The following is a 27,176-nucleotide window of genomic DNA, read 5'->3' on the forward strand; positions in this document are numbered from 1 at the left end:
ACTGATTTTTTTTTTTTATTTTTTCTCTGCCCAAATTACTTATAGCTATGCAATATTTTACTAAACTTGAGGGGAAGAAAATGTAATTTCTTGTAGAAATTACTAAGTAATTCTGTTAAATGCTAAAGAAATTGCTTCTGATACTGTGAATGAAACTTATGTATTGTTTAAAGAGAGCAGATTTTTCTTCTCAGCTTTGTCAGCTACCTTTGGAATTGCAGAATTCAAATCTTGATACCAAGTGCTAATGTGAAATACTCGACAATCCAAACACTTAACTCAAACTAGCACTTAGTTCCTTTCCCAGCCTATTACTGAAACCTCCAGTTTTTAGGAATGGAAATAGAAAGAACTTTATCTAAAAAGTGGAGTCCCCTTCCTCATCACCAAGTCAGGGGCCAAAGCATTTTCCATTTAAGCTGGAGTATATTGGAACCAACAGGGATTCAAAGGCTGGAGCATATTTTGCAGCGTGCTCAAATTTTAAATTGTAAGGAATTTTGTTTATGGTTGGATACAGTGATTAAATAGGCCAACTGTTACTACAGTTGGGAAGCACTGTGGTGGCTGGACAGAAGGGGCCCTAGAGCTCTCCCAGCCGTCTCTGATGCGCTGCGTTTGCTTCCACAGCCCTTCGTGGAGGGGAGGGCACAAAAGGAGGTTGTTGGTAGCATGAAAGGGAAAGTTTGTGAATGTCCCTGTAGGAAGCTGCAAAACTGCATGATACACATTTGACTCTTGGATACTGGCAGGAAAATCTGACCAGCTAAAAGAAATACAGCACCTTGAATTTAAATTTGTACCAACCTTCAAATGTAAACAATATGACAGTCCTTCCTATTGAGTGAATAGTCCGGAGTATATTTCTCTCCCTAGAGGTAAGAGATGATAAAAATCCTTTAGAAAATCTTGCTCGTTGATACAAAGTTGACATTTACAAGAGAGCAGATCAGGTAGGCTGCAACTGAAACAATTATATGGTCAAACTGTATTCCCTGAAACATTTTTTTAAGGGACTCTTTAATGTTTACCTGGATACATGCCTGAAAATAGCCCAAGTAATTCACCATTATAGCTGTTTTGAGTCATTCACTGCTACAGCATAATCTCTTCTGTCTCTGTGAATATTTGGAATGATGTCTGAATTATTTTGGCTGCAACAGAACTCCTCACTGGATGATACACACTTGTAACTGATCACAGCAACTGCATAAACTGCACAAGCAGAGAGGACACGTACGTCCAGGACTTAACCCGAGAGCTCGTAGCGAGGCAGATCTGTGCATATAGGGTTATACTCAAGTAGCTTGAATTATCATTTTTGTTGGTGATTCCTTCTGAAATGTTGAGTTTAGGAGGTAATTTTTTTTTGTTTTGTTTTTTTTTTTTGTGGTAGGCCTTTTTATTTCTTCATTGTTCTTTAAGCCAGTGACAGCTGGGTGTATTGGTAGTGATGTGACTGAAATGAAATGGTTTGTCTCTTTAAAGGTACTCTTGCTTAAGCTAGCAGCGGAGCCTCTGCCTTTTCCTGGGTTTTGCATTAACTTGCTGCTTTCAACTATAGCACTCATAATTACTCTGAGGTGAAAGCCTTTTATTCTTTTTGCAGATTTCCTCCTTAGACTGAAATAAACTTTCTATTCTGAGCCCAACACCATTCATCAGTTATTAGGTAGCCACTTCAAACATTCATATTTCCAGTCTTACCAAGCTTCATGTCACTCCATACTTTGTCAGGCTGCCAGATGTTGCCAGTTCTCTCAAATCTACCTCATGGCTTCATTTCTCAAATACTTTTATTTCCCCGTTTCCTTCAGATTCAGCTGACAGGTGCTTGCAAAGATGTCTAAAACTAACAAATCAAAGTCTGGATCCCGTTCTTCCCGTTCGAGGTCTGGATCAAGATCACGCTCGCGTTCCTTCTCCAAATCTCGCTCCCGTTCTCGTTCTGTCTCACGGTCAAGAAAACGCAGACTTAGGTAAGTGCATGCAGCTCTGAAGCCAAAGGGTGTGTAACTGTGTTTTTCCTCTCTGTCCTCTTCAGATGGTTTGTCACTTAACTCTTTTCCAGGGAAAGACTTTGATTAGATTTTAGGACAGATAGTGTCCTGTGTCTTAGGCTGTTTCCTGCCAACCTGTACTGTTCTGAAGTGTTTTCAGTGAGCTAGGGGAATAAAATGTGACTGTTTATCAGCATTGTCAGGGTATTTCTTTTGAGTCCTTAATCTGGTCTTTGTAGCATGTTTTGTTGAAAAATAACTTTACTTGTTTGTGCAGGTCTTTTCCCCCTAATATGAATACTAACATACACTCTAATGTACAGTTAAATCCGAAGGTGTTTTTGTTAGTATAGCTCATTTTGTCAGGGATACAGTCCACAATAGTTACAGTCTTTTTAGACTAGAGACTAGACTTAGAGAAGGCTTCTGTGCTTTGTTTTTCCTCAAAGGTAGTAATAGAAGCCCGTGTCAAAATGCTTGTGGTTTTTTCCCCACGTTCTTCTGCAGTTCTTAATTGCTGCTGTAATGGGATAGGCCATTGTGCTTCTCCTAATGTGAAGTACACACAGTCTCAGAGATCTAGTTTCCTGTATTAAAAGTACTCATGGTTAATTATGATGTTTGAAACTGCCAAAGCAGGGCGAAGTGCAAAAATTCATAGCTTTCTATCCTGGCCTGAGATTATTTTGAGATTTTAAATGCTTTTGATCAGACGTTTGCTTTACTGCTGTGAGAGAGAGTTTAAGTGCATGTTCGTAGGCAGAGTGGAGAAGAGTTGGGAAGGTCCATCACAAAACATACACCTTTTTGTTTTAAACATCTTTGGGGGGTTTTTTAAGCTTTTAATGTAATTGATCCCAGACTTGAGAAGCCTTTGCAGATATTGCATGCTTTCTCCCTCTTTCTAAAAATTAATTCAGATGAGTTTTAATGTCAGTTTAAGATACTGAATACTATGAAAGGTAGGGACAATTTTTGTTGTGGTTTACCTGCCCCTCCCCTCAACATACAGGAGTAAGTTAGCAGAAATGATCATTCTGGATGGATAAACCAGATAATTAACGTCAGTGAAATTAGCTTTTTGAGAAATTATTGATGTGTATAATAGTTGTTCTTACCTCCCTGAATTGCTTCTGATCAGGCCAGTTGAAGGCTCACGTCTTCTGTGGATATCAGGATATCTGGTTTTGGCTAAACATTTTGTATCTGGCAAAGGCATTCCAGTTGGACTGGGTATAATGATGTTCAGCTGCTTTTACACAAATCTTAAATTAATAACACATTCTGAAAATCATTAGACTGTAAACACATGGAACTGTTAACAATTAAAGAGATTTTTTTAAATGCAGAGGCTCTAATAAATGTACAGTTGGAGAGAGAAGGACATGACAAAACTAAATTAGAGGCGGAGACTTGAGTCAAACCAAGTTCTCTGCAGAAGGAAGCTGGAATGCTGGAAGATACGTGGTCATTTGGGAATATCTGCCTAGCTGTGAGGGGACTTGGGAGAGTTGAAACTAAAGGCACGCTGTGCAAACATGATCACTTCCTCTGTGCTGCTGCTGAATCTACTTGTGCTTTGTCAATAACTCCTTTTTTAAAAAAAGAATCAAAATGGAGGGGGTTAGTACAGAGAAGTCATCTTGTATGGCGTTAGGATATTCTCTGAGGTAGGTCTCATGGTATCCTGGCATAAAAGTCCATTACTGTGTACTTCAGCATATACCACAAAAGTTGTTTTACTCTTCATTTGGTACTTTTACTGTTTGTTCTAAGTTGTATTGCCATGTTGGGAGTCTGCCTAATATTTCTTGCTTTCTTTATGACCTTATTTTTCATTTTTACCTTTTGTAAAGCGGCGGGTGCTTTAGAACTGGAGCAGTGTATATTAGCGGGCTAGCTACAGGGACTGGCAGTGCTGAGAGAATTTTTACTTGTGGTGTTTCTTTTGCATAACGCTAACTGTATTTTTCTAAAAAGATTTATTGTAAATAATCTCTGCAACTTTTGGAGTGAAATCTTCTTGCTGCAAGCCTCTCTAAAACAACAGAACAGATTTTGGAAGTGGCGTACAACAGGTCCCTTGCTGGTAATTGATCACAAATGCAGCGGTTGTCTGAAAATGGGAGCATATGTGTTCTTAGTGCTTTTGACAAGGGCTCATTATAATTGGTTCTTGCTGTCTGTGTCTGCTTTTCCTTCTCGTCATCATTCGAATGAGTAAGTGTCTTGGATATGTTGCTTAGGTTTTTTGGTTGTTTGAAGTAAAAGGATGAAGCATATGTTCAAATTATCATTAAACTGTTTGCTAGCAATGACTGTAGTATGAATAACGAGCTTCCTGCTAAACTTTAACGAAGTTGATAGGTGGAAGAAATAAAAACAGAGCTAAAGTTGGCCTCTGACTGCATGCATGTATGCTAATTGTGTAGGAATTGTAACGGCAGTGTTGTGTTCCCTGACCATTACGAGGGTTTGGGATGTGAGCAGAGAGTGGGCAGCCGAGGGGTGTGTATTGCCTGTCTGTAGCAGTCGTACACGTCCGTTGGAGTGTGACCAATGAAGGTTAGAGCCAGATGTCTCTTAATGCAAGAAGGGACTGTGGAAATGGTTTCAATAAATATTATTTACTAAAATTCCATTTGGAAAAATCTCTTTTTCTGTTTAAACTTACTAGTTTGGATGCTTTCTCTGTTTTACTAATGCAGATTTGCTGAAGTCTCAGACTTTCAGTGGAAGCTTGTTTTTCTAACAGCTGTGAAATAGTTACTGTAAAGCTGGCCTTTAATCCTGAGCTACAGTGGGCCTTTTAAACAGTTACACAACTGCAGCTTCCAAAACTTTAGTGGAAGAGACTATTGGAATGATTAGCCCTTAATGTTTTGCCACTTAATTCTGTATTTTCACAGGCTTTGTGCTTGTCTTGGATTCAGTTCCGTTCCTTATGAACGCTCTTGCCTGGCGCAGAGGGACACTGAACAGTGCCATCTCGCGGCACTGGCCCGGAGAGCGAGCGCATCCCTCCGCTGTCCCCCTTGCTCGGAGCCGCGGTTTCTGAACTGTGGCAAGGAGTGCACCTTTTGAAACGTAACACTATAGAGCGGTGCACCGTTTGCTCCAGTACTGCTCTTCTCATGTTGAGGTGTAGCGATTTAACTCGCCTGGCAAAGAAGTGGGGTTTCATCTTGATTATCGGCATTTCAAAAGCACACGAGACCTTAGGACACAAGCGGAAGATTGTGGACCCGTTCCAGTAACAGTAGCATGACATGCATAAAGAATCTCTTGGGGAAGAGATATGAGGTATAGCCTTGACCTTGAGCCGTGACGGACTGGAAGTTTGAGGTCAGTCACTTTTTCTGAAGCTGGATAGCAGCCGTGTTCACTCTAGAAAAACGTGTACTCATCATGGTCTCTGCAATGATCCTGAAGTCAAATATTTGTTTAGCAGTATCACAGAATTTCCACTGCAGTTTATCGAGAGCAAAGTGTAATGCCTCAACTAGATGAGAGTAAACCAAAGAAATTACTTTTAAAAGCTTAGAAAGGAATTTTTCATTTTTCTTATAAGTTTTACAATAAAAATTTGTGACAGAAAAATAAGCTTTAAAATATTTGTGTAATTTTTTTCTTTTATCAGTTCTAGGTCCCGTTCAAGATCGTATTCTCCATCTCATAACAGAGAAAGGAACCATCCGAGGGTGTATCAGAACCGGGATTTCAGAGGTCATAATAGAGGATACAGGAGACCGTATTATTTTCGTGGCCGAAATCGAGGGTTTTATCCATGGGGCCAGTATAACCGAGGAGGATATGGGAATTACAGGTCAAACTGGCAAAATTATCGCCAAGCATATAGCCCTCGTAGAGGGAGGTCGCGCTCTCGTTCACCCAAGAGAAGGTCTCCTTCGCCAAGGTCTAGAAGTCATTCTAGAAATTCTGATAAGTCATCTTCTGATCGGTCAAGGAGGTCTTCCTCTTCCCGGTCTTCCTCAAATCATAGCCGAGTTGAGTCTTCCAAGCGTAAATCTGGAAAGGAGAAAAAGTCATCTTCCAAGGATGCCCGGGCATCTCAGGCTGCAGGAGATAATCAAGGTGATGAGGCTAAGGAGCAGCCATTTTCTGGAGCGGTGGCTCAAGATGTCAAGCCACCTGAGGGATCAAAACCATGGCAAGATATGACCACCTATGGTACAAGTTCAGCGTCAAGAGCTTCTGTGTCTGAACTTAGCCCAAGGGAACGCAGTCCTGCCTTAAAAAGCCCTCTCCAGTCAGTTGTGGTGAGGCGCCGTTCTCCTCGGCCAAGTCCGCTGCAAAAGTCGAGCCCCCCGCTGCCCAACCCACCGCAGATGAGCTCTGCTTTACAAAGCAGCAGCACCTCCTTTCAGGCAGGCTCCCACCAGAGCCCCTTTGATCACTGCTCGGCGGGTTTGAGCCCGACAAGGAAGAGCCCTGTGTGCAAAAGTCCACCACCAATCAGTTCGATTTACAGTGCGTCTCAGAAGGAGGAAACCACAGCTCCCGGAGGAGGAGCCTTCTCGAAAAGGCGAGTGATGCGTTTTTGTTGTGCCGCTTTTTGGTTTTTTTTTTTGCCAAGCTGGCTCGCGCGGTGGGCGCTCTCCGTGAGCGCTGCGAGGTCCTTGGGGGGTGTGCAGGCTCCCGCCGGAGCACGGCCCCAGGGCGTGCAGGGTGCTGTGCTGGCAAGCTGTTTGGGCCCGGGACTGTCTGTAATGACAGAGCAGGATGCAGCCTGGCCCTGTGCTGGAGGGAGCTGGAGCTGTCCCAGAGATTGCACGGGTTCCCTTCAGAATTGTTCAGAGCTCGTGAATGCTTGAAGATGTGCCCAGTGAGATTTTTCTAGCAACCTAACAGTGCACACTGGAAGCTTGCGTTTCTGAGTTAGTTACTTTTCAGGTAAAGACACCGTTTTAGTATTGCATTAGATACTACAAATTAGCAAAATTTAATTAAATCTCACTGCATGCCCTGCTGCAAGCAGCTTAAGGCAGGTGTAGCAGCAGTGCTTGTGCCTGTGGATGTGGGTAGTATGAGAAACTAAAGCACTGAGATCCACACTGAAATTAAGACACCCTTCCCTGCAGAAGGCATCAACGTACTAATGCTTCTGTTTGCTGGGTCAGTCCGCTGCAGATTCGTGGGTAAAGGTGACACTTTGTTTTAAAAGATACAGTAGCACTCACAAGTGCTTTTAAATCTCTTCTTTATTATTATTTTAAAGGTTACTTTGAACTGATTCTGTATCAAGAGTGTCTGAAACTTGAAGGAAAAAAAAAAAAAATTGTAAATGTAGCTCTTGGGCTTTCCAAAGCACTGAACTAGCGTCCTTGGGCTTTAACTGCAGTTTCATCAAAGTTAGTGTTTTGCTTAACGTATGTTTTAAAACATAGCTCTGATGCTTTAAGCTAGCCAAATTGTTGTTCTCACCAGAAGTGTTTTGTCTTCTCACAGCAAAATAAGTGTTCTCCTCTGTTAACCTTTTTGCTTTTATTTGTATTTACAGTCTGTCATGAAATATTTAGCTTACCTATGAAACTTGCATCCAAAATTTGAAGTAGCTTTTGAGGCTTTTATTTCCAGTGTGTTGTTTAAAGCAGAACAGCCCAGTTTGAAAGTTTTGATGTGTTGTTCTCCTGAACCAGGTTTGTAAGTAAATAAACCGATTGGGTAAGATGTTACTATTTTCCTTGAAATGAATCTGTGGGCAAGCTGTTTTTATTTGTTCTTAAGCCTCATTTCATCAGTTCTGCAAATCCATTTTCTCCTGTACTTGCTAAATTTATTGAGGACTAAAAGCCTAAACCCAGACTGAGTTATCTGCTTTATATTTTAACTATTTTAGGATCTAGAGACAGCTTTCTGTACATGCATAGCTTGATGTTCTCTAAAAATTGACTGCTTTCAACTGAAATATTAACCTCTTTGATTTTTAATAAGAGAACTATTGTAATGTCTGTTTTATGAACAGGTATCTGGAAGAGCAGAAGACTGAGAATGGGAAAGACAAAGAACAGAAAGTAACAAATGTTGAAAAGGAAAAAAGTAAAGAAAAAGGGAATTTCTCTGAGTTGGGATCAACAGACGGAAAGGCAAAATCTGACTCCTATGCATCCAAAGCTGACTCCGAGAAGGGATACCGCGGCAGCCAGTCGCCCAAGCGCTACAAGTTCCGGGATGATTTTGACAAGCTAAAGGTCCCGGAGTTCCACAAGGAAAGTCATTATGGCAAAGAGGAAACAGACGATCAGGAAAAGAAAGACAAGGCAAAGGGCCGAAAAGATTCGGAATTTGATGATGAGCCCAAATTTATGTCTAAAGTCGTAGCAACTTCAAGTAAAAGTCAAGAAGAAGATAGGCCAGGAAAGTGGGAAGGCGTGGTGTTCTTGCCGCCTGGAAAAGAGAAGCAAAGGAAACCTGATGAAATGGAGGAGGAAAGCTATTCTGAAAGATCAAAAAAAGAAGAGAGACCAGCAACCAAGAGAGTTGAACCAGGTCACAGGGGGTTTGTTCCTGAAAAGAATTTCAGAGTGACCACTTACAAATCAAGCCAGGAAAAAAGTTCTTCCCCCCCGCCAAGAAAGGCTTCTGAGGTGAAAGAGAAACCAGGCACCAAAGTAGAGGGGCTAGCTCCTGGCAAATCCTCCTTTTCCATTACTCGTGAGGCCCAGGTGAATATTCGAATGGATTCCTTTGATGAAGATCTTGCACGGTAAGTAGTTGCTATTTTTTGAGAAGCATAAATAGTGGATTTTTCCTGTTTCTCTTTCTGAGGTCCTCATATGCTTGCCAAGTGTGAGGAAGGCTAAATAACATTGCATCACAATTTGGATTTTTTAGAGACAGAGATTCATTTTTTTCTGGCATAATATTTGTGACACCCTTTTTTTTTTTTGTGGTGGCATGTTAGATGTTACCAGTTTGCAGATGGTGAAGGTAAAGCATGAAGGTTAAACAACTTCTCTTAATCTTTTCTATAACTAGATGTAAGATTAGATCAGAATGTAAATGCTTCTGCATCAGGTTCTGTGCTACACCGGGCTCTGGAAAGAGTTAGGTACTCAATGGTTTCTGGCTGCTAGAAGCTTAGTGGTATGGTACAGTTACAGTGCCACTTAAATGACATTTGATTCTTTGGAGTGTGTTTAACTAGTCTCATTCTCAGCATAGCATTACTGAAACTCTCGGAAGCTCTGAGAGCCGCTTCAGCATTGCTTCAGGAAATCTTAAGCCAGTAAAAAGTTACTCCAGAAAATACGCTTGTACAGCAGTAGCCAGTAAGTGTTAATGTGCTCTGTGGAGTGCTAGAGGTTAATCTAGAATTTAGGAACTTTAGCAAAAGATGACAGCCAGCTAGTGCTGTAAGAACGGGCTTGTGTTTCACAGGATGTCAGAGTTTAATACCTGCACAGCCCTCCAAATACAGAGTAACACGTGACCTGAATTATTACAGTAACCTGGATCAGTGTATTTTAGAGCTGTTTAAATAAGCGTCCTGCTCATGCTATTGAATGTTCTTAGGTGCCTTCATAATATTACATAAAAAATGAAGTCAGCTTCCAACTTCTGAGACATTGTCTTGAACTGCTTCCCTTTACCCCATTCTTCTGTTTCATGCGGTCTGTTCTTTTTTCTAGTCCAAGTGGCATACTGGCTCAGGAACGCAAGCTGTGTCGTGACCTTGTGCACAGCAACAAAAAAGAGCAAGAATTTCGTTCCATTTTCCATCATATTCAGTCTGCTCAGTCTCAGCGAAGTCCTTCTGAACTGTTTGCGCAGCACATAGTGACTATAGTCCATCACGTAAGAGGTAGGTCAGAAGTCCGTGTATCCTCACTCCCCCCTTGCCCCAGTCAGCAGGTTTCGTGCACTCTAGGTAGTGCTCAGAGAGTTGTTGCCAGCAGATATGTCCTAGATGAGAACAGCGGCCCGATCACGAGTGTTCCTTATTTACATAAATAACTTTTCTGCTGGAAAGGCAGAAAAGACATTCTTGTTTTTACCTGAGCAATATTCAGAGAGACTGTGACTTAGAATTTGTGTGTTCTGGTGAACTTGTGACTCACTTGAATGAACTGCTAGTTTCAAGAGTGAAACCGAAATTTGTCAGCAGCTTTAGTCAGAGCTCATCAGCAGTGTCCTTCACGTGCCCTGCGTCTGGGGTTAGACCAAGCCCTGGGGCTGATGTGCTTTGTCTTTTTGCAAAAATAGTATTAATATTTTGGCATTGTTTACTCAAACCCCCAACAGAGCATCACTTTGGGTCATCAGGAATGACACTGAATGAACGTTTTACCAAATATCTAAAGAAAGGAATGGAACAAGATGCAGCTAAAAACAAAAAGAGCCCTGAAATCCACAGGTTGGTGCCATTAGACACTGTCTTAACATTTCAGGGGTACTTCACATTTCCTTCTCATTAACTGTGGAATAATTCCAGTACATAACTAGCTTCAGGAAGAAGGGGAAAAAAAAAAAAAAAAAAAAAAAAGGAGGGGGGGAGCTTTACGTACCTTTGGAAATACTGGTCTGCTTTTAATGACATTTGATCTGAAAACTTCAGATTCTTTTTACGAGCGAGATTATATCTGTGCACTTTCTTTACTTTTAGGAGGATAGATATATCTCCCAGTACTTTTAGAAAGCATGGATTCTCTCAAGAGGAAACGAAAAGCTCCAGAGATCCTGGCTTCAAGGTGAACTGTTACTCTGATTAGTTTAATTCATCAAAATGAGTGCATTGGGCATGAACTTAACAGTGATGTTTTTGTTTAAATTACTCTCTACTTAAGTTTGTGTTTTTCTTTTAAGGATGGGCATAATTCTAAAAATGAACTACAAAGGGTTAATTTTTATTAAAAATGTATCAACAACCTTTGTGAAGTGGTTAGACTATGGTAAATGACCCCAAAGTCAATTGAGGTGAGCTTGAGAAAAAAGAGAGGATTTTTGGAACAAGTGCCCATGATGAGAGAAGAGACTTTTTGTGATATTTTTCTGCTTGTAAGTATTATTAAATCAATTGTATACATGCGATATTTCCAACCATGTTTTCAAAAAGACATGCATGTCAAAAAGAGGAAAGTAAAACTAAATACTTATCTAAACCAAATACACTATTAAGCAGATGATAAATTTTGTTCTAACAACTTACTGTAGCATTTCTGTTGATTGCTGTTACTTTAACATTCAGCACTTATTTTAGTAGAACCAGACCATTTGGAATTTAGTGTATTAGCTTTTCTGAGTAGATGAATGTTAAGCCATTGCACTTGCTGTAAACAATCATAAAAATGGCTTAACTTAAAATGTTTGGGATTTTAACCTTTGTTTATTCACCTTCATACATATTTACGTTGAACGTTGAAGAGATTTTAAACAGTCCTGCTGAAACCTTACTTGTTTCATATTTGTTTTCGATTTTTTCCAAACACACTTGTGGCTTGACATGGACGATGGTGAGATGGATTTGATGGGCCTGAACTCTGAGCATCAGCTTGGCAGAGTGTATTATAAACGTGGTTTCCAAACAGCTCGCCAGCCTTCCGTGAAACAGACGTGCCCTCACAAACCCAAATAGGTGTTTGCTGTACCACATAAGGGAGCTGCTGCTGATTTTGTCACTTATCTGTCATCCATCGTGTTGGGAGCAGTTTTATTCTCAGAGTAGAAATTAAAGCTCTTTGCCTGGGGAAAGTAGAAGAGCAAAATACCAAAACAAAACGCCTGCTCTAACTCCTGCGTTATTTGACATATTTATTTAAACAAAAAAGTGTTTAGAAACTCATGTAAGTAAAAAATTTAATAGCTAGAGAATTACTAATCCTTTTGTATTTAATTCAGGACGATTAATATGATGTATGTTGCATATCCAGTCGTACAGTTCCTAAGACTAGTGTTGTGTAAATACGGTAGCAGTCGCTGAGCACAGCCACAGGGGCTGTTGGTTGTTGCTGGCACCACCGTGTACAGGCTTCCTGCAGACGTTCTGCTGCTCAGTTCAGTGTTTGTCAGAACCACAGCCGCTGTCAGGCTGCTGCTCCTGTGTGCGCAGTCAGCAGAATCTCATCCAGGTGCCACTGATCCTAAAGTATACGTGGGTAACCCCGCTTCTAAAGAAACTATCTTAATCCATTATGTAAGTAGCAATTTAAACAGAACTCAAAGCAAGCGTTACCAGTTACTTTTTAAATTAACAATGTAAAAAAAAAAAAAAAAAAAAAAAAAAAGGCTAGTTGTTGAGTGGTTTTCATACAGCTGGTTGGTTTTTGCTTTGCGAGACACCAGGGTCAGCTTGCATTAGTAGGCTTGCCAGGATTGCGTGGAGAAGCACGTTTCACCTGGGGTGAGCTCCTGGCATCTCTCGCATGGTGCTTTCGAGGGGGAAGGAGTGCTGTAGGCGACGTCTGCCGCAGAGTAAATCTTCCCGACAGACGTCTCGGAGGCTGCGCATCGATGGGATGCTGGCATTCTCCCAGGTGCACTTGGTTGCTGCATTTCCGTGGCCTCCATCTCATACCACTTTGATCGGTACTCCCTACCTTGGGTATCTCCAAGCAGCAAACAGCTTCTGCTTCTCCTTAAGTACCGTGTCCTGACCTGGTGATTAAAATCCCTTCCACCCTGCTAGATGATGCCTGTCAGCAGGACAGCGAGCATGCTGCTGTTCGGTAACAAACGTCCACGGGCTGTTAGACATTTTTGACCTGCTGTAGTTGTGATACATAATCAGTTGGATTGGATTTCCAAGTTGTTCTCATCTCTCACTGGCTGTGGTGTACAATAAGTGTCAGCTTCTGTGTTTCTCCTTCCCCTATTACCAGGCTATTTATTCTAACGCTGTTTAAAAGAGGGGAATAAAAGTTAAAAAGCATCGATCTTAAAAAGCAGTAGGAAAAACGGATTTCTGACAAATAAAAAGTTATTTTAATAGTGCACTATTTTACGTCTTAAAATGGATTATTAATAGTATTCAGATAAACTCCTGTTCTCCAGAAGTCTGTGCAGTCGATAGCAAAGTAATGGTGCTGAACTGGTGCACTGCAAACCTTTGTATTAAACTCTGCCCTCTTCCCTGCATTTGTAGGCTGAAGGGAAATATAAGGACGACCCTGTTGACCTGCGCCTTGATATTGAACGCCGTAAAAAACATAAGGAAAGGGATCTTAAACGCGATAAATCCAGGGAATCAGTGGATTCGAGAGATTCAAGTCACTCAAGGGAAAGATCAACTGAGAAAACGGAGAAAAGTCACAAAGGCTCAAAGAAAAAGTATGTAGGAAACCTAATAGCCATTTCCTTCTGCCTTTCGTGTTTCTGCTGTTAAGGTTGGAGACGACATCGTGTACGTATAGTTGTACACCTTTTGGCATAAACTCCAGTGGCATGAACGATTCCTCTGCCTGTCATCTTGATATTATTATATCTAGCTGAAACACTAAATAACTGTTAAAGGTAAATGAGAAGGCTCCATGTGACAGAATGGGTGAGTCACTTCTCCTTGTTCCTGTTGTGTTAATGAGAATGGCCAGGTTTAAATGACTCTGCTTTAATGTTCATTCAGTACTTTTCTATTAGCTTAATTTTCCATTTGACTAAAGCTCTGCAGGTGCATGCTTATCTCATAGTTGATGGTGTAAACACCTTAGAAAGAAGCAACAGGTTCTTTCTGGAGAAGACTTGGGACTTGTGTTAGATCTGCGTGCTGTAGCTGATGCTGAGCTCTCCCTGGGGCTCTTCCTTTCTGACAATGAGCGTTGAATTGATACAGAAGCAGTTCTGTACCAAGCAAGTCCCAATGGAGTTATTAACCCTGTTGGTGTTCCCCTCACCTCGTGTTTCCTGTCGCTGAAACAGGAAACACCGACGGGTACGTGAGAGATCCAGATCCAGTTCGTCATCTTCGCGGTCCTCTCATTCGGTCAAAGCGGAGGAATATCCTGAGGAGACTGAGGAGAGGGAGGAAAGCACCACAGGCTTTGACAAGTCCCGGCTTGGGACTAAGGAGTTCACTGGTCCGAATGAGAGAGGAAGAGCTAGAGGGACCTTTGTAAGTGTTCTCCACCCCACCCCAAGTGCCAGTTCCCAGAGTGGCCAAAAAGGGGCCACTGTGTATTGCACTCTCACAGTTAAAGCACACTGTGAAGGAGAGACCCCCCAGAGACGTCGACTGGTTGTGGATGCTGAGCCGAAATACGATTGCTCAGTGTGTGGAGCACAGGCCGGGGTGCAGAGAATGTAGTCTGGGCAGTTGAGCTCGAGATGGAGCAGAATCAAGCCTGGAAGCTTTTGTGCACGAGGAGCTGCTGAGCAACCCCGAAGGGCAGCGTGATGTGCATCCGTCAGTTGGGGTTAGGCTACCAGAGCGAGAGCCCTGGTCGTAACCGCGCTCGCTGTTGGCAGTTCCCAGGCCGCGGTTACGTGGCTGTCTCGTGTGCGTATTGCATTTGTCAGATGCTCTCTCTTGGGTGCTTGGGAAGTGCCTCTACATGATCTTAAAACAGCTTTATAGAAACTGTGATGCGCTGTGTGATCGGAGGAGCCTAAAGTGTGCTGAGCTCTTGTTTTAATGCTAGGTTAAAGGTGTTCTTGGATGGTTGGAGAAGTGATGTTGTATCTCCTTGGTAGCCCTGGAAGCTGTCTGGGGGTGGGAGGGCACTGCCACTGCAACCATTTTACTTTTCTTCCTTGTTTTGCTGTTGCAGCAGTTCAGAGCAAGAGGGAGAGGATGGGGCAGAGGCAACTTTTCAGGCAACAATAACAGCAACAGCGGTGGCAACAATGACTTCCAGAAGCGAAACAGAGATGAGGAGTGGGATCCGGAGTACACACCTAAGAGCAAGAAGTACTACCTGGTATGTGTCTGAAGCACTGAAACACGTATGTACACTCCAGGTGTATCTGTTCCTAAATGCTTTAGAGGTGAAAGCGCCAGCTGTAGCTGGACGATCTAATGCACCAGGTTAAGGCTTCATGTGACACTTCTTCCCAGGGAGCTTCTGGCTCATGACTAGAGAGAACTTGTTTCTGTTTGTTGTAGAGTGGTTTGCCGCTCTGAAATCCTACAGGCCAGTTAGAAGCACGTGTTTCACAGTACTGTGGGAAACACAGCTCAGGTCTGTGAGTCTGTTGCAGATGGCCTGTGTTTCTTGGTTCTTCTGTCCCCATAAAGTGTCCAGCTTCCTGCATTGGGTCAGCACCGCTCCTTTGCCTTTGGGGTGGTAGCAGCCTGCCATACTAACGGGCATTAATCGAGGAGAATCCTGGCTGACACTGTTCTTTGAAAAAAGGGGTGGTTTTAAACAGACGCTCACTGATTTTTTTTCTCTTCCTGGAGTACTTGAGATCCCTAATCTTCTCATTAAATAATACAGTATTCCAGTTTTTTGCCTCAAACGAGCAAGCCTTGATTATTCTTTTTTTTTTACTGTGTTTTCCCCTGATCTCACTTGAAGGCAGAATTGTAATTTTGGGGGGGGTTATCCAGTTTCTACGCTGCACTTTACTTCCAGAACTGGATCAGTTTTGAGCCCAGTGACGTGGTCTGTGTCAGCTTGGCCCAGCTGCGTCTGCTGTAGCTCACACAAAGCAGTCCTGGAAGCGGCACGCGTTACTAGACTCGCCGAGTACCCGGCAGTAAAGGCTTGAAGCTGCCAGAGCGGTTTGACTGGCGAGAAACCAGAGGGGAAATGTGTAGGATACCTAAATCTTGGGGTTGCCCGACCGGCAACGGCGCTCCAGGCCCTCGACACCCGTTCCCTGCCTACCCCGAAATGTTCTGTAGAGAGTTCCCTGTGGGCAAGGACAGGCCGCCGTGCCCGAGGAGGGTCGTGGCTGTGCCTTCCTGCCTTCCTCTCCGGCTGTTCCTCCCCCAGCCAGGGCGGCCGTTCTCTCGGGGGAGCGGTGGTCACCGCGGCATAAGCCGGGCAGGCCGCTGGGGGCTGCCCGCTTGCGGGCCGCGAGGCAGAGTTGATGTTGTTGGCTTCCCCCCCCCCCCCCCCGTGCAGCACGACGACCGCGAGGGCGAAGGAGCGGACAAGTGGGTGAACCGAGGCCGCGGGCGGGGCGCCTTCCCCCGGGGCAGAGGGCGCTTCATGTTCCGAAAGTCGAGCACCAGCCCCAAGTGGGCTCACGACAAATTCAGCGGAGAAGAAGGAGAAATCGAGGACGACGAAAGCGGAACGGAAAACAGGGAGGAGAAGGACACCCTACAGACAGCGGCCGAATAGCCGCGGCGTCCGCGCTGGCGAGAGCCCCGGCGGGGGGGGCAGCACCGCCGGGTGCTGGAGGGTGTCAGGGCCATCCTCGAGTGCTGAGCAGAGCCCTGCAGAGGAGCTCTGAAACAATCCCGGAGTTAACTGCATTTCCAGAGTCCAGCCTCCCTAAGCGTGGACTAGAACTGATCAATCATTTATGCTTGGATCCACTCGTGGAGTATACCTTCCCAAAGACTCCCCTTCTGGACTGCGTAAGGTCAAGTACCGGGTGAGATCCCAGATTTTTCTCTCATCTGCGACCTTATCGACTGGTCAGTTAATCTTTTGGTAACAGGCTTTGAAGACAATGTGGATTTTGGTTTGTGCCCATCTTAACCTGGTAGTCTTGACGTTTTATGTTTCTCTTTTCTAATTTGAAATAGTAAAGGTCAGGATTAACTCGCCAGTTCAAATTTTTCTCCCCTGTTGTGTATTCAGTTTTTTAAATCCATACTCTACTTATTTTAGGCCTTTACGTATGTAGTAACATCAATTAAATGATAATTTTGGAAACTATTTTTGGTTCTTATAAATAAGGAAACGATGAAGCATGTGAATAAACATCTAAATGTTAACTTGTTGGGACCAAACTGCTATGATTTTTTTAAAAAAAACTTTTTTTTTATGTAACAGTTGAGTTTAGGGCCTTTTAAAAATTATTGTTTTCCTTTTATGTTGGAAGTTAACAAAATTAGCATGGTTTAAAAAAAAAAAAAAAAAATCCACCCTACTTTCACCACTGTTTGTGTACACTGTTAGGCCTGGTGTGTGCTGGAGCCCCGAACTGCTTGTAGGCATTTTGTGTATCCTCTTTGCAGCTGGTTGTGAACTTGAGTGCTCTTTCCAAGGTAACATAGTTTTCTAAGAAACTTCAGAATTCTACTAGGTTAAAAATATAAACGGAGATGAGAATTTTTCAATATTTTTTATTAATCTTTTTATAAAAACAAAAGGCGAATCCCTCCTGTGCTGGTTAAGGATGGCCGTTACGATGTATTTCTTTTTACTTTCTACTTAAAAAATATTCTGAAGAAGTTTGCAAACAGTTCCCTGGCTGAGTCAGTGAGCCTTCGCAGCAGGAGAGGCATGCCCACGCACCGAGGCCGAGGGTGCACGTGCTGTAAAGACACCGCTCTCCCTCTCCTCCCCCCCGCCTCCCCCTCCCCAGGATTGCTGTGCTGTTTCCCCACACACACCAACTAGAGTTTGGTTTGTTTTGACTTGAACAGTTCCTGTTTAGCGAAGCCCTGAAGTTTGTTTATGCAAATAAAACACAATAAAAGAAGTAGTAGGTGTAACTCTGCTTTGTTTTGTGTTGTGAGGCGGGGGCTGAGGAGCCGTGAGTGGGCCAGGGGTGTTAAACCCGGCGGTGCCGTGGGGCGGCCGTGGCCGTGGCGAGCAGCTCCGTGGGGCCGGGCACGAGAGGTTCCGCTTTTCTGTGGCTTCTGCAGGTGGGGGGGACGGGGCTGTGGCAGCCGGGAGGGCGGCTTAGAAAAACCAGCCGGCTGCTGATTTTTAGGCAGGTAATGGATCTTTTAACCCCTTGGGGTTAGCAGGGACTGGGTGAGGGGGGGGGGACACAGCCCCCAGCCCTGAAGCTGGTGAGGATTGTGCCACCCGTGCCCGGGAAGGACCAGCCCCACTCCCGGCTGCGGGTGGTGGCTCCAGGCACCCGGCTTTTACACCAGCGCTGGGCAGGAGTAAACCGGTGCTGCGTTCGCGGGTGCCCGGCGGTAAACGCTTTTCCCTCGCTGTGGGGTTTCAGTGGGGGGGTGCTGGGGGGCAGCCCCCGTGCCCCTTCTGGGGGCTGCGCCGTGGGGCAGCGCTCCTGGCTGCTGCTGGTGAACGGGGTTGGCCAACAGCCGCGGGGCCGGCGATGTGGGTTAACGGTTCGTGTTTCCCCTCCCGCTTGAATTGGAGCCCGTGGGCCAACGGGCAGAGGGAGGGCGCCCAGCGTGCCCAGCCCGGCTGCCCCAAGGGTCAGACCCAGGGTCGAGCACGTTCCCCGCTCCCCCCAAAAAACCCCGACCCCCTCCTCGCCCTTCCCTGCCCCGTCCTGGCCCTCGGGCCCCCTCCCCGCTCCGGGGCTCGGATGCGTTTTGCTCTAAAGGAACCTTCGTGCTGTCAGCCTGGACCTGGGGCTGCTCAGAGCCCCCCCGGCCGCTGCGGAGGGACCCAGCGCCGCGGCCCCGGGCGCTCGCGGTTTGTGGGTTTCGGCCCCTCTGTGGTTTGGGTTTCACTTCCCCACTCCGCGCCGAAGGTGACAGACGCGTGGCGAGACCCGGGGCGGTTTTGAGCCGCCGGGCAGGGCCGGGTGCGACTCCGGCCTGAGCTCTTCCTGCGGCCGGTGGCACGGGCGGCTCAGGTAGGGACGCTCCGTGGGCTGCCTCCGGGTGCTGTCGGGGGGGCCGGGGGGGCCGCTGGCCCCACGGGAGCTCGGGGAGGGGGGGAGCTGCCTCCCGGGCGGAGCGAAGCAGAAGTGGCAGAGCCGCGGATCCTCTCCCCCCCCATCTGCTGAACCCACCCTGGGGCAGCGACACCCCCAGCCCGTGCATCGGCCGGGGTCACACACCGGGGGAGACCAAGCCCCCGCAAGGCGAGTGGGTGCCCCCTTTTTTTTTGCCCCGTGACGCTGCAGCCTCAGGTCTCGGAGGCGGGTGCCAGCCGCCAGCAGCCCCAGTGGCACCAGCAGCCCTGACCACTGGGGTCCCACATTTGCCCCCAGCACAAACGCCACGGAGCCGGCTCTGCCCCTGGTTTGCCCCCCGGCTCCCGGCCCCTTCTTGCCATGCGGCAATTTCCTGGCTCCCCGCGCTCTGGCTGCCGTGCAGCAGCCCTGGCCCGTGTCACTGTGGGTCCCCAACTTATCACCTGCGCCGGGGGGTGCCAGGGCTGGGCGCAGGCTCTGGGGGAGCTGCCCCGGTGGTGTGGGGGTCTCCACGCTGCTGGTGCCGCGAGTGGGGCCGTGGCACGTGCCCCGGCGGTGGGGCCGGGCTGAGCTGTGGGGCTGTCGGCTGCGGGTGCAGCTCCCGGGGGGCACCCAGAGCCGTGGTGGGGCACAGCCATGTCTGGGGGCTCCGCTCCCCGCTGGCGTTCGGGGCTCAGCCGCGGCAGGGGACCCCCTCCCCGCTCCCACAGGCGCCTGCCCCGACGACGAGGCCGAGACGCCGCACTGAAGCAGATGCCCAAGCCCTTCCCAGTGCCGGAGGAGAAGGTGGGTGGGGGGGTCCCATGCTGGGGCAGCCTGGGGGGATGTGGGGCCCTGCAAGCCGGAGGGTGCTGGGAGCCGGGACCCTCGTGCCGCAGCAGATCCCCTCTCCCGCAGGCAGAGCCGTGGCCAGCGGCGCAGCGCCCGGCCCCCCTCCTGCCGCCCGAGCTGGGTGAGTCACCCCGTGCCCTGGGGGGTTCCCCTGGGCTCGGGGCGCTGAGGGGACCCCGGGGAGGAGCCGGACCCCGTGAGCCCCATCCTGCCCTTCCCGCGCAGACCAGGAGCCGCAGCTTTGCCGGGCCCTGTTCGACTACACCCCGGAGCTGCCGGACGAGCTGCCGCTGCGGAGGGGAGATGTCGTCCGGGTGCTCAGCAAGGTGAGGGGGGCGCGGGGATGGGGGGTGACCCCGGGGCTGGTCCCCGGCACTGACTCCTGCCCTGCCCGCAGCAGACAGAGGCCGAGGGCTGGTGGGACGGGCAGTGCCAGCACCGGCGAGGGCTCTTCCCCAGCAACTTCGTGGAGCTCCTGCCAGCGCTGGTGCCCACGGTGAGCGGGGGCTGCACCAGAGCTGCCCAGTCTGTGCTGCCCCGGGGCTCGCGCAGCCAGACCCTGAGCTCTGGTGGGCTCCATGGGGCTGAAGTCCCGTGTCCGTGGGGCGGTGGCCATGCCAGTGGTCCCTGCCTGCTCCGGTGCCCCGTCCTCACCCAACCCCGCTCTCCCGCAGGTGAAGCCAGCAATGCCATCCCGGGATGTGGAGTCCGGTGAGTGCGGCCACGGCGGCCATCCGGCCCCGGGCTCCTTGGTGTCCCACCAGGACGGCCGGGCAGCCCCGCGGCCGGGCGCAAGGTGGGTTGGGGCAGCCGGGGAGCCGGCTGTGCCGGGGGGCAGGAGGAGCCCCATGGGGCGCAGGGATGCGGCGTGGACCGGCACCGAGGTGCTCTCTGCTTCGACTTCCTTCCCAGCGCAGAGCCGATTTCCTCCAGCATCACGTGCGCGGTGTGGGGCCGTGGCAGCTGGGGGAGCCTGGCACGGCACCGCTCGGCACGGCCTCGTGGGCAGCCCTGCGCTGGCAGGTAGGATGGAGCAGCCGTGGCCCCGGGGGTCCCGCGCCCGGGGACCATCCCGGCAGCAGCACCTGCGTGAGGCCGCGCTGCCGCCACGCTGTGCCGGTGCCCCGCGAGCCGGGGGAGCTGCCGAAGAGGAGCAGGGGCTGGCGGAACCCCGGGCAGCTCCGGGCATCATCAATCCTGTGCCGCTGGGAGCGATGGAGCCCCGGGGCCCCCCCAGAGCATCTCCCCGTGCCCTTGGGGCCGGGTGCCCTCGTCCCTGTCCTCATCCCTGTGGCCTTCATGGCTGCAGCCGTCTCTTCGGGTGGGTAAAACCCACCGTGCCTGCAAGGCCGCCACGGCGAGGGCCGTGCTGGTGGTGGCAGGGGCCGGGTGGCTTCAGGGCTGCTGGCCTGCCATGAGGACAGGGTGGCCCATGATGGGCCTAGGGTGGCCCATGGGTGCGTGCCGGTGGCCTGGTGCCCTGAACCCTGCTCTGCTGGGGGGCTCGTCCCCGTGGGCCCCCCGGGTTTGGTGTCAGGGGGCTGCTGCTGTGCCACAGGGGGCGGCGGGACGGCATCCTGCCCGTGCCACGGTGCCGGCGGGCTCGGGGAGGTTTGCAGCGGCTTGCTCCGCCGCGTGCAGAGGAAGCGCCGACCGCAGCAGGGCTGGGTGCGGGGCTGGGTGCAAGGATGGGTGCGGGGCTGGCAGGGGGGTGGCTGCCCCCACCCAGCAGACAGCGCCCTGGGTATGTGGGGGCGGTGGGCAGAGCTGCCAGCGGGCTGGTCGGGCCCCGCCGAGCATCGCTGCCGGCCGGGGTAGGTGGTGCTGGTGGGACCCGCGGGCCCAGGAGTGCCATGGGGTGAGGTCTCCCACCAGTCCTGCCTGTGGGGGGCCTCCTCCCCAGCACCCCACTGCCCCCCACCCTGCAAAAGGTTCTCTGGGAGAGGGGGATGGAATGAGGGTCCTTCCCCCAGCGGCTGACGTGCCCCTTTGCTCCCCAGCAGCCTGTAACACAGCGAGGGATGAGGAGGGGGAGCACCCGGGTGGGTCCCTGAGCTGGGGCTGGGGGGAGGAGGGAGGGACGGTGACAGGGACGGGACAGGCCCCCCCGTGCTGTGCCTGGGGCAGGTCCCCAGTGCCAGGGCACGGCCGCAGCCGGGGCTCCCCAGCAGGAAGCGTTTCCTGCCCCGCTCTCACCGTGCCGGTCCCAGCCCCACTCCTGCCGCCTCTCCCCAGAGCTCCCAGCACCGGTGAGGATGGAGCCGGCCAAGCTCCCCCCCAGCAAGAGGATGGCCCCCGCTCCCCCCGTCCCTGCCAAGGCCAAACCAGCCCTGATACCAGCCAGCAAGTAAGACACACGTGGCCACCCCTCGATGGCCCCAGCGCCGGGGCCGTGCCCATGGCCACACTCGGTCCCCGGAGTGGGGCTGGAGTGTGCCCCACGGGGCTGTGCCGCTTCACCACCCTGCCGTCCCCAGGCCCGGCGGCCCCCAGCCCTGCGCCTCAGCCGACACGGAGTGGGGCAGAGCCAGCGACGCAGGTGGGTGCTGGGTGCTGGTGCTGGGTGCCAGCGCTGGGTGCTGCAGCCACGGCAGGGCCGTGCCCGTTGCTGAGTCCCTCTCCTTGGCAGATGCTGATGGCTTCAACGCGGTGCCGGTCACCACGATGAAGCTGAGCCACCCCACTGCCACACGCCCGCGGGTGCCAGGCCAGCGGCCGCCCAGCCTCGCCCTGGGGGGTCCCTGCGAGGGGGAGCAGCCCCCGGCCGGGCTCTGTGCCCCTCTCCCACGGAGCACGGAGGTGCCGGTGGCACCACGGCCCGAGGAGCGGCTGGCCCTGGAGGATCTGAAGGCCGAGGTCCGCTCCCTGCACATCCTCGTGGACCTGATGCGAGTCCAGCACCTGTGAGCGGGGTCGGGGGTGTCGGGGTGCTGGTGGTGGTGGTGGGGGGGGGGGGGGGGGTGTCCCCAGCTGCTCACCGTCGGGGTCCTGCCGGCCCTGGCTGAGCCATCCCCGGCACGTTGCAGGCGGGACCTGGCGGACATGCGGCAGGAGATGTGCCAGGAGCGGGCCAAGCGCCAGGCGCTGCAGGTGAGTCCCTGGCCAGGGGCTGCCCCGATGTTGGGGTCCCCCTAGCCCCCCCCCCCCCCCCCCCCCCCCCCCTTAGTGCTCACAGCCTCTCCCCACAGGCAGAGATCGAGCGGGTGAGGAAGGTGCTGCCCTGCTAGCACGGTGCGGGGCTGCGGTGCCCACCCCTCTGCAGCCCCAGGGATGTGGGGCAGGCGGGTGGCACAGGGTGCTGGGTGCCATGTGGGTGCTGCGCCCTGTGCCCCCCCCTCCCCGACCCCGCTGCCCCCAGCTCAGCTTTCTGCAGCGAGGCCCCCGAGGCTGCGCAACAATCCCTGGGTGTAGAGATAAAGTTGAAAATAAACTATTTTGGGCGCAGAGTGCTGCTGGGCTGGGTGGGTGCTGCCGCGGGCAGAGCCCAGGGGCCGCCACGTCCCTGCGGGGCACGGGGGGGGGTGTCCCAGTGTGGCACTGGGGGTCCCACCAGGGCTGGCTCACGGTTGGAGCTCAGGGCTGGATCCTGCAGTGCTCAGCCCCAGGTGCTGGGAGTGGACGTGCCGGCAGTCACGGCCAGGGCTGCGGCCTCTGCCAGCCAGTCCCGGGGGGGGCCAAGTGCCCCCCGCCACCCCCTGCACCTTGTCCCGGGCTGGGATGCAGAGCCAGGGCCAGAAGCAGAGCTGCCTCTGCCTCCTCCTCCTCCTCCTCCTCCTCGTCCTCCAGCCCCCGCACCGTTTCCCAGCCCAGCCCCAGCCCCAGCCCATCCTGGCCTCCAGCCACCGCTGTGGGGCCGGGAGAACATCTGGAAAACATCTGGGTCCTGCTGGCGCTGGCAGCACGGGGGACTGGCCTGGGAAGGAGCTATTTTTGTAAAGCTGCCGGGGAGGGGGCTGGGGAGGGGGCAGCGGGGCCCTCGCACCCTGCGGAGCTGGGCCGGGAGCGGAGGCAGGATGTGGCCCCATGTCCCAGGGGAGCACCCACCGCCCCGAGAGCCCAGCGGGGAAACATCCGCCCCGGCGCTGGGTCAGGGCCCGGCTGTGCCGGAAAGGACCCGGCTAATTTTAGTGGGGTCAGGGGGAGGGAATTGGCCAGGGGAGGCGACCGGACCTCCCCCCCCACCCCCTCCAAGCACCACTTGTGCCGGTGCAGCAGCCGCAGCCGCCCCGCGCCCCCCACGCTGGGCTCCAGGCAGTCTGTAACAGCACCATGTTTCTGGGGCAGGACCCCACATCTTACACGGACGAACAGCCCGACCGCGGCCCCCACGCTGGGCTCCCCCCGGCCCTGGGCCCCCCCCGGTGCTGGGCTCCCCCCGGCGCTGGGTTCCCCCCAGCCCTGGGCTCCCCCCGGCCCTGGGCTCCCCCCAGCGCTGGTGCTGAGCTGACGGAGCCAGCACCTGCGGCCGGCAAGGTCAGCCCTGGCCTTGGCGTTGTCCTCGTCCCTGCAGGGTCCCGGGGGTGCTCGGCGGGTGCCAACCATCGTACCAATGGCTCAAAGTGCGTCGTGTCCCTTGGTGGGGGGGGGGGATGAGTCTGGCCGTGGGGGTGCCGGTGGCACCCGGGTCCGGCTGGCAGCGGCGCGGGGCTGTTCCAGGGCAGCTCCCCCAACCCGGGGGCAGTGAGACCCCCGAGCCCCAGCACTGTCCTCCCCAGTCCTGACCCCAAACCGGGTCCCGGGCAGCTCCCGCCGTGGGTTGAGCTACCCGGGGGGGGGCTGGAGCCAGGCAGGGTGCCGGGGCTCAGTAGTAGTGGACACGGCCCAGGGTGCCGGTGCCGGTGCCCAGGGTGCCGGTGCCGGTGCCCAGGATGTCGGGCTGCCCGTTGCGCCAGATCTCGCGGATGATGCGCTCGCGCTCCTCCAGCCGCTGCGCCCGCTCCAGCTCCTCCGCCGAGGCGAAGACGTTGACGGCCAGAGCCCCGTCCCCGGGGCCGTGGCTGTCCGGCGGGAGCTCGGTCACCGGCAGCAGTGACTCGGACGGTGCGCGGTCGACGGTGTCCTCCTCTTCCTCGTCCTCCTCCTCGTCGTCCTCCTCGTCCTCGCTGAGGTCGCTGGGGCGGGGCGGGGGGCGCGCGGGGGGCTGGCAGGAGAGGCGCAGCACCAGCAGGCACAGGGTCAGCACCAGCCCGAAGCAGACGCCCAGCACGAAGTAGAGCCCGAAGGTCTCGGGGTTGGCTGCGGGGGGAGCAGCGGGGATGAGGGACTGGCCCACGGGGCCACCGGTGGCCCTCAGGTCACCCCCGCGGGCCGTGTCCCCCCCCCAGGCTCACCTCGGATGTGCGCGTACGCGGCCATGCTGTTGCTCAGCAGCTCCATGTCCCGCTTGCGGCTCTCCATCCTGCTCAGTGTCCCCGGGGATGGCGCGTGTTTGGCATCTGGGGGGACACAGGGGCTGAGTGAGGCATTACTGGGGGTCCCTCCCCCCCCACACCCCACCCCAGAGTCCCCCTCTTTCCCTTTCGGGGCCATGCTTGGGTGCAACCATGTCCCATGGGCTCCCCGCTGAGCACGGGCCGGGGCTGGGCTGCTCCATCCAGGGCTGAGCCCCCCTCCCCAGGTGCTGAACCGGGGCCATCCCACTCCCACCGCCCCCCTCTGTCCTTCCTGCGGGACCGGGGGGGACACGGCTCCTCCAGGGCACGGCGGCAAGTGGCCCCGGGGCCAGGCTTTCCCTGGTCCTGGGCACAGCGCACGGGGCTGAGCGCGGTGCCAAGCGGGACCAGCACAGCCCTGCGTGGCTGCCCACGGGGCACGCGGGAGCTGGTGCTGCCTGCGCGCACACACACACACACGCACACACGCGTGTGCTCCCCCCGCAGCCCCTCAGGACCGTGTCCCCGCTCCCCGTGCTGCTCCCGGCCCCGCTCCAGCCTTGGCCGCGGGGCTCTGCGGCGCGGGGGCAAAGGCCGGCAGCAGGGACCAGGGCTGAGCCCGCGGCCCCCCCCCAGCTCCTGCGGCCCCCGGGCAGGACGGGCGAGGGGCAGGCACCGGCCCCGCTGCAAGAGGAAAAACTGCCCCGCGCTCCCACAGTGGGGCCGGCCGCAGGAACCTGCCCTGGGACGGGACGTGGGTGCCCTGTGCCAGCTCCTCCACGACACCCCCCCACCGGGGATGGGGTGTCTGAGCCCCACGCTGGGGTGCAGGGGTGAGCACCCACCTCCTCCTGCCCCCGGGACCCGCCTGGCCCCAAGCAGCCCGTCCCCACGGCCCCTCGCTGTCCCCACGATGGCAGTGTGGGGCCAGGTCCCCCCTCAGCCGTGGGGTGCCGTGGCCCCCAAGGTGTGGGGCTGGGCAGGGTGGGAGGCGAAGCAGCGCCGGGCCCTGGCAGGGGACGAGCTCTTTTCCCAGAAACAACTCCAGGGAGGGAGGAACGAGGAAAGAAATGCAGAAAATGTGACACATCAGCAGAACCATCCCCAGACAGCCCAGTGCTGCTGCACGTCCTGGGGCTGGGCAGCCCCTCACTCTGGGACACCCCAAAACACGGCCAAGGGTCCTGGTGCCCCCCCCGCAGAGCAGCCACCCCACCAGCCCCTGCAAGGGGAGGCAGAGCCCCGCCATGGGGCTCCAGGGACCCCCGAGGCCCTGCCCGTGGCAGGGCTGGCCCCAGGGCCACGGGGGTGCTCAGCACCCGCTGACGGGCGGCTGTAGTGGGCACGGGGTGTGCGTGAGCCTGGGGACAGATGGAGGGAGGGGGTGCTGAGTGAGCTCCCCCCCCCGCCGGAGCCAGGGCTGCCCCGGACCCCGGGGGTACCAGAGCGGGACGGCGCCGGGGTACGGTGTGCCTGCGGGCACAGCCCCAGAGCACTCAGCCCCGTGTCCCCCCAGAACTAAGCCCCATGTCCGTCCCCCCCCCGGCTCTGAGCTCTCTCCATCCCCGCGCCCCCCGTCGCGGCAGGGGGGCCCCCAACTCAAGCCGGGGACAGGGCAGATCCACGACACCCCGCCACGGCCGGGGGGGGGACGCAGGGCGCTGGGGTCCTCCGGGGTGCCCCGTCCACCCCGCAGCCCCGTGCCGGTGCCCGGGGGCCGGTACTCACCGGGACGGCGGGAGCCCGGGGCGCTTTGGCTGGCGAGAGGGGAGAGCGAGGAGGGTCTGCTCGGCGTTAACGCCGCAGCAACAGGAAATAGTCCGGCTCGGCGGGCGGTCAGCGCTCCCCGCCGGAGCCAATGGCGGCCCCGTCCCGGCGCCGAGCGGGGCGCGGGGCCGGGGCTCGTCCCGCTCCCCCGGGACGCCGCGCTCAGCCCGGCCGCGGAGCCGCCCCGGTGGGGCGGGCAGCTCCAGCCGGGCCCCTTCCTGGCCCTGCTCAGCACCCGCAGGATCAGGCCTGGCAGTGCCGGACCCCCCCTCCTCCCGCCCCGGTCGAGCATCCCGGGCTCGGGTCTCGGCCGGGCGAAGCGCCCCGTACGCTGCGCCGCAGCCCGGGGAGCCGTGGGGACAGGCAGGATCCTGCCCCGGGCCTGGGTGCCCGCCGTGGGGCTGTGCAGGGGGGCATCAGCCCCCCCCCCCCAGCCCCATCGCAGCCCCCCCCCCCAGCCCAGGCTGCTCCGGTGCCGGCAGAGCCGAGGGCAGGGACTGGACGCCGG

At 53.6% G+C, this 27,176-nt stretch overlaps 4 protein-coding genes across 8 annotated transcripts in view; 3 read left to right on the forward strand and 1 right to left on the reverse strand.

Annotated features, from left to right (window-relative positions):
* LOC104357462 (thyroid hormone receptor-associated protein 3) overlaps positions 1 to 17,568 on the forward strand; it is a 34,261-nt gene extending 16,693 nt beyond the window's left edge. For 3 of the 4 annotated variants that reach the window (XM_042793605.1, XM_042793606.1, XM_042793604.1), the window contains 10 exons: positions 1,818 to 1,979; positions 5,641 to 6,546; positions 7,987 to 8,727; positions 9,653 to 9,825; positions 10,266 to 10,377; positions 10,627 to 10,711; positions 13,102 to 13,286; positions 13,872 to 14,064; positions 14,720 to 14,869; positions 16,022 to 17,568. In XM_042793605.1, the coding sequence (XP_042649539.1) occupies positions 1,843 to 1,979; positions 5,641 to 6,546; positions 7,987 to 8,727; positions 9,653 to 9,825; positions 10,266 to 10,377; positions 10,627 to 10,711; positions 13,102 to 13,286; positions 13,872 to 14,064; positions 14,720 to 14,869; positions 16,022 to 16,243 (2,904 nt within the window). In that variant the 5' untranslated portion in view covers positions 1,818 to 1,842 and the 3' untranslated portion in view covers positions 16,244 to 17,568. The remainder of the gene's footprint in view (positions 1 to 1,817; positions 1,980 to 5,640; positions 6,547 to 7,986; positions 8,728 to 9,652; positions 9,826 to 10,265; positions 10,378 to 10,626; positions 10,712 to 13,101; positions 13,287 to 13,871; positions 14,065 to 14,719; positions 14,870 to 16,021) is intronic. The other variant, XM_042793607.1, reaches the window with a different exon arrangement.
* A 988-nt stretch (positions 17,569 to 18,556) lies between these two features.
* On the forward strand, positions 18,557 to 21,539 carry LOC116963134 (SH3 domain-containing protein 21-like). The gene is made up of 7 exons (XM_042793551.1): positions 18,557 to 18,635; positions 19,409 to 19,484; positions 19,596 to 19,650; positions 19,755 to 19,855; positions 19,927 to 20,025; positions 20,204 to 20,475; positions 21,530 to 21,539. Exons 2-7 carry the CDS (start codon positions 19,452 to 19,454, stop codon positions 21,537 to 21,539), a joined length of 570 nt encoding a protein of 189 aa, XP_042649485.1. The 5' UTR covers positions 18,557 to 18,635; positions 19,409 to 19,451.
* Positions 21,540 to 21,772: 233 nt separating this feature from the next.
* LOC116963132 (basic proline-rich protein-like) lies at positions 21,773 to 22,975 on the forward strand. Its single transcript, XM_042793843.1, has 5 exons — positions 21,773 to 21,876; positions 22,007 to 22,068; positions 22,159 to 22,432; positions 22,556 to 22,619; positions 22,718 to 22,975. Exons 1-5 carry the CDS (start codon positions 21,785 to 21,787, stop codon positions 22,754 to 22,756), a joined length of 531 nt encoding a protein of 176 aa, XP_042649777.1. The 5' UTR covers positions 21,773 to 21,784; the 3' UTR covers positions 22,757 to 22,975.
* Positions 22,976 to 23,933: 958 nt separating this feature from the next.
* On the reverse strand, positions 23,934 to 26,897 carry LOC116963135 (protein eva-1 homolog B). Of its 2 annotated transcripts, none has more exons than XM_042793770.1 (3): positions 26,630 to 26,897; positions 24,860 to 24,964; positions 23,934 to 24,764 (listed from the first exon to the last, which is right to left on the reverse strand). In XM_042793770.1, exons 2-3 carry the CDS (start codon positions 24,924 to 24,926, stop codon positions 24,331 to 24,333), a joined length of 501 nt encoding a protein of 166 aa, XP_042649704.1. In that variant the 5' UTR covers positions 24,927 to 24,964; positions 26,630 to 26,897; the 3' UTR covers positions 23,934 to 24,330. The 2 variants fall into 2 exon arrangements, with proteins under 2 accessions (XP_042649704.1, XP_042649705.1); XM_042793771.1 differs by lacking the exon at positions 26,630 to 26,897 and adding an exon at positions 25,747 to 25,826.
* Positions 26,898 to 27,176: the final 279 nt, after the last annotated feature.

The sequence above is a fragment of the Tyto alba genome, unplaced genomic scaffold, assembly GCF_018691265.1.
Source record: "Tyto alba isolate M040663 unplaced genomic scaffold, T.alba_DEE_v4.0 Super-Scaffold_20, whole genome shotgun sequence".
Lineage (NCBI taxonomy): Eukaryota > Metazoa > Chordata > Aves > Strigiformes > Tytonidae > Tyto > Tyto alba.